Source organism: Saccostrea echinata, unplaced genomic scaffold (assembly GCF_033153115.1).
Source record: "Saccostrea echinata isolate AGI-Se365-2 ecotype Australia unplaced genomic scaffold, CSIRO_AGI_Sech_v1 ptg000056l, whole genome shotgun sequence".
Lineage (NCBI taxonomy): Eukaryota > Metazoa > Mollusca > Bivalvia > Ostreida > Ostreidae > Saccostrea > Saccostrea echinata.
This window is the reverse complement of record NW_026889805.1, coordinates 9276446-9285487: the sequence shown is the minus strand read 5'-3', so window position 1 is coordinate 9285487 and position 9042 is coordinate 9276446. Positions and strand designations below refer to the sequence as shown.

General features: G+C 35.6%; 1 protein-coding gene and 1 non-coding gene across 2 annotated transcripts; both read left to right on the top strand.

The window, feature by feature from the left end:
* Positions 1 to 1712: 1712 nt before the first annotated feature.
* Positions 1713 to 6626, top strand: LOC133173590 (small ribosomal subunit protein eS25-like). Its single transcript, XM_061308570.1, has 4 exons — positions 1713 to 1724; positions 2765 to 2857; positions 3642 to 3825; positions 6518 to 6626. Exons 1-4 carry the CDS (start codon positions 1713 to 1715, stop codon positions 6598 to 6600), a joined length of 372 nt encoding a protein of 123 aa, XP_061164554.1. The 3' UTR covers positions 6601 to 6626.
* On the top strand, positions 6203 to 6276 carry Trnai-aau (transfer RNA isoleucine (anticodon AAU)). The gene has a single exon. It is a non-coding gene; the product is annotated as a tRNA-Ile (tRNA).
* Positions 6627 to 9042: the final 2416 nt, after the last annotated feature.

Here is a 9042-nt window from a genome sequence, read left to right as displayed (position 1 = left end):
TTGTTAAACTTCTGTTGCTATTCTCGCGAGAACGTAGCTTAAACAAGCGATGCATTGTGGGTCCAAAAGTTACTGCGGAAAAAAATTTGTTTGGATCAATGTGTAAGTCTGAATTTTCTCTTTGCCCAGGGGTTGTCGTTAGACAGGGCACTCGATTCTCTTTAATTGGGGCCGATATTCGGCCCCGTTCCCAACGTGAAAAAGGCATCCTTTTTCCCAAATTTGACTATAAAAATTCCCAATGTATGATTGCTTAAAATTTATTACTGTAAAAAAAAAATAAAAAGCATATCTTTGACTGTCGTAAAAGCACTGTGAAGATATGAAGGAAACACTTCCGTGTTGTAAACTGGTAGTTCGTATACATGCTGGAACCAGTTTAATATGAAAGCGAAAGTCAACTATAGGAAATTACGAATTCTCTTAGGTACGACTTGTTTATTCACAAACATGTTGCATAATGCGAATACTATAGAAAAAAGATTTCTACTAAGACAGCTGACAAATGTAAGAAAATAGACACTTTGTTTAAACAACAAACTGCCGCTCTACAATTAACAGATTCTGATTCTGAGTTAGTGGTTACTGAAACCCTGCCCTAGAGCATTTCAGGACATCCAAAGACAAACATTTAAAGTTCTGACCAGAGCCCTAGAGCATTTCAGGACATCTTAAGGCAAACATTTTATTTTGAAGTTCTAAACGTCTGAACAGCCAATTACTTGTCTAATTAAGATCTACCTTGAATAAATAAGATGAGTTGTTTTCAGTTTCTATGATTATTCTGTGTTTATTTGATTTTTCTTGTTTCAAGAGTTAAAATTATGACTGGTAAAAAATTTCCCAATTTTTATAAAAACAACGCTTTTTTCCCAATTCCTTTGGCCCCGGCCCCAGTACAAAAATGGATGTGAAAGCCCTGTTAGAGCTCGCATTGCGAGTGTCGCTTCATGCCGCTCACTGCGCTTGCTTTTAATAGTAGTTGGAATAATCTAACTGTGTCTCAGGACAAGCCCTCACTACAGTTAGAATACATCCCATATACTTGCAATGTAGCAAATCGCAGTGGATTCACTCCGAAATGATTTTGAAGAATACAAAAGGAGTTGCACTGAAAATAACTACCAAATTAATCATAACAAACCTTTTTGAAATGGTATATGTCTTTTAACCTAAAAATTAATCTCATTTTCTCAACGTTTTTTCCTCACTTCAAATTTAACGCCATGTTGACATTCGGAACTCTCTGGATTTTTCATAGAAAATGCACAGAGTAAGAGTTATTGCCCGTGTTTATTTTGCAACATTGCCAATACACGGAACGAATTCTATCGTTAAACCAGGTCCGTAGGACAATATCATTTAAATGATAGAATGTTCTATCTAATTAATAGCTACATAGGTATTTAAATCTACTTGCAGTAGCTACTTATGCCTTCTTTTACCTGTCTTTAAAAATAGAAATAAATAAGAATTATGGCACATCTTTAAAATAGGTCAGACTTGTTTGTCATGTTGTGCATTTGCAAAGCAAAATTTGGAATGTTAATTAAAAAAACTTTACAAGGGTGGAGAATGGAGAGGAGATGCATGAAAAATCGACACAAAACCTTTTATCTAAGAATGCATGAAGACAAGTTTTAAAATTAATTCAGATTTGTAATTCATTTTAGGCTTCTTGCCACTTGGCTTTGATCCTTAGACACTAGAAAATGGAGCTGGATGTAGTTATTGATGCAAAATTGATAAGTTAAAAAGTGATCATTTTATGGCCAAAATTTTTGCTGTATTCATTGTCAGTGTGCTTGTATCATGAAAATTGGTACTCACGATATTGCGCCATTCCCACTTTTGGCCAAACCTTGGTAGTTAGGCCTAAAAAAAAAAAATAAGTTTGTTTCCTGTAACCCGACCGACCCATTCAAATTATCTCCGGGCGGATTTTTTTTTCTGCCAAATCTGCATTTGCTCTTTGGTTTGATCTATCAGCTGATTCCATTTATTCAAAAAATATTAATTGTAGCTTTATTTGAGATATAAAATATGTCATCCTAGTCAACATTTACCTTGAATATAAAGAGTAATCATTATTGCAACAACAATTTCCACCCACAACTTTCTGAAGTTCATTTTCTGCCGCTAGGAAGCCATGTTGGGTGTCCACTTTATATATAATACCTGGTTAATTCAGTTCGGGGATGTTTGACCCCATTATCCATAAGCAAAAAAAAAAAAAAAAAAAAAATCCCGACCTACCGACCCTTGATTTTTTGGGAATGTTGCAGGAAACAAACATAATTTTTTTTAGGCCTTATAACTATCTACATAGGTAGAAAAAGTCTTTGGACTTGACCTGATTACAGAGAATTTACCTCAGTCCTTTGTGAATTTCAATTTGTATCAGTGTCTCTGAACTAAACAAATAAAAGAGAGGTTGGTGAAATTTGTGGAAACGAAATCGTAAACAAGTCTAAAACTTCTCTTAAAATTATTTGAATCTTAACCAAGACGGATAACTTAGGGGCAACTGCACTTAACTCAGGGTTTATCTTGGATTCCAGAGGCTAAGGGCAACTGCACTCACCCTCAGTAGCTAGGATTGATAATCATGTCTTTAATAAAGCAATTTTAAAGCAGATGATCAGAAATGGATTTTTAATATAAAGTGATTTACAGTTCCGGTTTAATATGGATTTAGGTGGTATATGTGCATGTTCATGTAAATGCATGAAGTAGGAGTAAGACTGGCATTTTGTTTTTGTAGGGAGCCAAGAAAGCTGACCCCAAAGGAGGGGCAAAGGGTGGGAAAGCCCCTGCTAAAAAGAAGGAGGGAGGTGGAGGAAAAGCAAAAAAGAAGGTAATCTATTTCATCATAGATGCATATGAGTTAATAGGCAGGTGCTTTTGAAATTTAAATATAGTTGAACTTTGGTATTTCTAACATCTATCTGTATCTTCAAACGATCAGAGTTGACTAAGGTCTTGAAAGGATAAAATGGGCATTTGTTATCCTCTGTTGTGCATACCTAATAAAACTGTTATCTTCAATTTTTCCACAGCCACCTGAAGCATGGATAAGATACATCTATCTATTTCATAACTACCCACCCCACTTCTAAAATATAAGGAGTTTGTATTTTCTAGAAAATATGTTATTTTTCAATTCCATCTATATGTCATTCTTTGTATTAATCCAAACCAATTGCACAGAATGACTAATAGATGGAATTGACAGAGAAATCACATATTTTGGAGAAAATAGAGATTCATTATATTTTTTATATTTTTGAAGTGGGGGGGGGGGGGGGGGGGTTGAAGAGAGATGTTATCCACACTTCAGATGCCTGTGCAAATTTCATTGAAAGATAAATTATATGATTGATATAATATTGGAGGGATGCTTCTGATGAATACTTTTCTTACCTGTCATATTTTAATTTGATGATTTCTTTGACTTCTTCATTATAATGCAGTAAGAAATCAGCTTAAAATATGCCTGCCTGCAGTTAGGATTATTGAGAATATGCCCTATGTAATGAAGAACAATGATGTATTGGTGTACCAGTTCATAAATTTTCAGATATTTATACAAGTATTTTCTTAACCTGTGTGTAAAAGTCGATATATTTCCTGTTTTGCAGAAGTGGTCTAAGGGAAAAGTCAGGGACAAGTTGAACAACTTGATTTTATTTGATAAAGCTACATATGACAAATTTCTGAAAGAGGTACCCACATACAAACTAATCACTCCATCTGTAGTGTCAGAAAGAATGAAGATTCGAGGATCCTTGGCAAAGCAGGCTCTCAGATCTCTGTGCAAGGATGGTAAGGGTACACATTTCAGGGGTGTGCAATTTAAGAATTAGCTAGGGGCTAATGGCAGCAATAAAATCACTAGCCTGAAGTAAAAAGTTACTAGCACAAAGGTATGGGGGATGTTAGTTTATTGTTGGAAAAAGTTGGTGTCTTAAGGCCATTCTATTAAAGTTTAATTCTCGGTAGGAAAATTGAATCTTGTCTTATATAAACCAATAATCATAGAAAAAAATGAATTTAATTAAAATTATCTTCCTTTTTTCTGGTCATTAGAATAGCTTTTTTTGGAAGGGGGGGGGGTCATATTAAATAATTAAATGCACTGGAAATATCACGTAATACTTACTCTTTAGTTGATTGAGGAAATAATTTATTCGGATATCAACATATATAAAGAATGGAGGAAATTCTGATTAGGATTAAAAGTAAGTTACAAAAAAGGTTAGATGATGGAGATTTACAAACTATAGGACCATCGTGCTTGGATTTTTTTTTTCATTGGTTGGGAATTTACATGCAAAAAATGGGATGAAAATACCTGTATTGCTTTTTCGTGCATAACATGGGTAGTTTGTTTTTTTTCTAGCTCAAGGGCTTGCTCCTTGCAGAAAACTAGTAGCCCAGCCCTAAAAAGGGAAAGTCCCAGGCATCTGGCAATCTTAATTGCACACCCTTGTCTTGTAATGAAAACAACTTTGAACCATTTTCTTGGTTAAGATAAAGGAAAATTACTTCACAATGGAGGAAATGTATTTAAATTACTTCACAGTGGTTGAGATGTATTTCAATACCCTGACAGTGATTATGAAAGCCAGAATGGTTCATGTGACCATGGCCTTACTATTGTGATGATACATTATAGTCCAAATTGTCAATAAGTGGTGACCCTCTCAATAATCAGGAAACAACCATTCCACCTTGTTCTGTAAAATAATACACATATTTTTCTACTATTCTAATGATCACTTGATCTAGTGTTCACTTAGTCAGGCCAACAAAGAAAATTGCTTGTTTTGATGTACTCTATCAGACCTGTAAAATTTAAGGATGGCTTTAGTTGTTTGGCAATTACATTCTTTTAGAGGATAATTGTGAAACATTGATAAATAACATCTTCTTTTCCTGTTCCTGTATATCCATGATTATAATTAACACTACAAATGAGCAGTGAAAGCAGTGTTTTTAGCTCTACTGGTCAGGGACCAGAAGAGCTTATGCGATAGTAAGGTGTCCGTCGTCCGTCCGTCTGTCTGTCTGTCTGTCTGTCTGTCTGTCTGTCCGTCTGTCTGTAAACAATTTTTCAAAACGCTACTCCTCCTACAGTTTTGGTCCGATTTCAATATAACTTGGCACACAAGTAGACTACACTAAGATACATAATTTAGTGCATCGGTTTTTGATTTCGATGGACGGTGTTGCCATGGTTACTAAAAATAGAAATTTCTGTGAAATTTCTTTAAAACGCTACTCCTCCTACAGTTTTGGTCTGATTTCAATATAACTTGGCACACAAGTAGACTACACTAAGATACATAATTTAGTGCATCGGTTTTTGAATTCAATGGACGGTGTTGCCATGGTTACTAAAAATAGAAATTTCTGTGAAATTCCTTTAAAACGCTACTCCTCCTACAGTTTTGGTCCGATTTCAATATAACTTGGCACACAAGTAGACTACACTAAGATACATAATTTATTGCATCGGTTTTTGAATTCAATGGACGGTGTTGCCATGGTTACTAAAAATAGAAATTTCTGTGACATTCCTTTTAAACACTACTCCTGCTTCAGTTTTAGTCTGCTTCTAATATAATTAGGCATACAAGAAGACTATACTAAGATACATAATTTATTGCATTGGTTTTTGAATTCGATAGACAGTGTTGCCATGGTTACTTAAAATAGAAATTTTTGTGAAATTCCCATTAAACGTTACTCCTCCTACAATTTTGGTCTGATTTCAATCTAATTTGGCACACAGTTAGAATACACTACGATACATAATATGTATTTCTGTTTTTTTTATTTGGGTGAGTGGTGTTGTCATGGTTACTAAAAATAGAAATTTCCGTGAAATACTTTCAAAACGCTACTCCTCCTACAGTTTTTATTTGATTTCAATATAACTTGGCACAGAAGTAGACTACATTAAGATACATAATTCTATTCATTGTTGCATGTTGCAATGTTTCAAATCCAAGTGCTACTTTTCTTTTGTTATACAAACAGACCAGTAGAGCTACAGTCTCATCAGAGACTTCTGGTTGGTTAGCCTAATAATGTTGTGATAAATGGGGGGGGGGGGGGGTGTGTTATATAACACAAGTCATCCACAGAGGGTTATGGAAGTAAACAGGAATATGTAATGGTTTGGGCCATAGGTATCGGCCTGGATAGCTCAGTTGGTAGAGCACCTGACCAATAATGCAGGGGTCCCAGGTTCGATTTCTGGTCCGGTCATACATTTTCTCATTTCCAGTTACAAGTGTAACAAAATGAAAAGATAATTTGCTCTTTTAATGATTTATGAAATGAGATGCTTTGTCAAATGATGGTAGAAGGCTGACTGGGCACTAAGTCATGATGGTGTTATAATTTTATGCTTGAATTTCTGGATAAAAATCTTTGTCAAAGTATGAAATCAGAGTATGAAAAATAAACAGAATTATATACTGCATTAAGATTCACCTTTCTGTTGTAGGTAAAATCAGATTGGTGTCCAAGCACCACTCACAGCTGATCTATACACGAATGACCAAGGGTGATGAAGGAGAGGATGCTTAGTTAAATAAACTTGTCTCCACAAATAATTTCTTGTCATTCTTTCATTCTTGTCTCCTTGAAACATGTTGGGTGTAGGAAGTTTCTCAGTGTGTCCTGTGTGTGTCATTGTGAACACCATTTAGAAAGTACCAATCAGTTTAATAGCATTAAAGAAAACTACAAAAGTTTAAATGCACTAGTAGAAAGAAGATTTTGAAAGCAAAAAGTACGTCAAGCTTCAAGGTCATGAGGTCCAAAACATTTGGAAATGTCATGTCACTAGTAATGCACATTTTGGATATGGAAGACTTCAAGGTCATGAGGTCAGAAATTTTAAACATTTGGAAATAAGTGTTGAAAATAATGCACATCAGCTCTCTTCTCGCTGAAAAGTTAAAAAGAGAGGTTTTGTGACAGACATATGAATAAGAATTTCCTTGGGCTTTCATGAAAGCAGGGGATAAAACTTCAGCAAGGTTTGATTGAAATTGAGGACAAGATCTGGATAAAGAAGTAAAACGAGACCCATGAGCCTTAATGGTGACCTGAGTAGCGAGGTTTTCAGGCCATGACCACTTGGGCCCACCTGAAACGCTGGCCAAGACGTCATGTATATTTTACAGTTTGATGATTAATCTTTATATGCAGTTTGCTTGCATTAACTTCATGAGTAAATGAAATTAGAAATTTTAATACATGACACCCACACCTACCCTCATGCAAACAATTTTTAAAAGATTTTTCTTATTCCTTCATTGACTCCCATTTGTGACCCCACTCTCCCCCAGAACCATGACTGGAACAGACTTTAATCTACATTACCTGCGGATGCTAGCATATCATGACCTTGTTCTCAAGAGGAAAAGTTAAAAGTTTTTTATGCAAATGTTATCCCTTCTTGTGGCCCCAACCTATCCTTGGGGGCTTGAACAAACCTGAATCTGCAATACCTATTTAAATATGACCAATCAAGGCCCTGCAGTTCTTGAGAAGGAATAAAGGAATATTTTTCCTATGAAGTCCTATGTAAAACTTTGATTTCCCATTGTTTAAATATAAATATGATCAAATAAGGCTTTGCTTTTCTTGAGACAAAGATTTTTCTTCTATATTCCTATGTAAAACTTCAATCACCCATTGTGGCCCCACCCTAACCCCGGTGGTCATAATTTCAACAAACTTGAATCTGCACTAGCTGAAGATGCTTCCATGTATGTATGATCAATCAAGGCCCTGCAGATTTTTAAAAGATTTCTTCCTATATATTTCCATGTAATATTTGATCTCTTCAGTGACCCCATCCCATCCCAGGGGAGGAAAATCTTGCTCTGACATTCTGTTTTTGATATTAGTGAGCAGGTACAGTCATGGATGTCCGGTACCAACATTGCCGAGTACAGTTGCGGATGATAGCTGACAGCCACTGTTGCCCCAGGGGCCATGATTTGAACAAATTTGAAACTTAAACTATGTCAGGAAAGTTTCAATTGTTTCAACTTTTCTTACTCACTAGCCTAGTTCCTGAAAAAGTTTGGACACAGTTCTCACCAATATATATTGGTATATGTTTAGATAAAAATATCTTGAGTAGTTTCTATGAAACTGACATGAGCTAAATGCAAAGTAAAATTCGGAAGGTCAGGGTAAAAAAAATTTGATACAGTTGTATGCTTCTGTACCTGCATACAATCCATGGAAGTTTCATCTAATTGGGGACAGTAAGTATTTACTTGGGATTTACCTAAGTAACATATCTGGGAAATGTAGTCTGGATACACCATTAATAGTCTGGTGGTATGATGCATCATCCATGCAAGTTTGATCCTTGTAGATGAGAAAGACTTTAACTTAGCTGACCACTTGCAGATGTGGCACTGGGAAAAATACCAGTGGCACACATTCCTAGATGCACTATCCATGTGAATCTTGTCCAGGTAGTGCTAATAATCATTGAGAAAGGAGCTGCTCATAAAACTTCTGCCATGGAAAGGAGATCTTGGGATGTCTGTACTGGAAGTACAGCATAGGTTATAATTCTGTGGAATTGCAATTTTTGTTTAATCGGCAGGTAGAAAATTACACTGATTTCTTAGATTGCCACTATATGCCTTCAATGTACTTTAAGTACACTGGGGCAAATGTCCTCAGAAAATGTTTGACCGCGTACATAGAGTAAATTAGTGCCAAGTACTTCTACAGTGGACTAGTACTTGGTAACAGAATTTGATAATATCAGAAAAGGGCTAAATGCTTATAACAATCATACCAAAAGTATGACTGCTTGTTGTACAGAAGTAAAGAATAAGATTTTTAAAGGTAGCACTAATTTTGAAGGTTTAAGCCCCCTCCTTCAGGCCTCAGGGGGACAGGGACCATGAAATTAAAAAATTTGTACCCCTTCACCCATTGATGCTATATGCCAAAATTGGTTGAAATTAGTTTAGTGGTTTAAAAGAAGAAGCT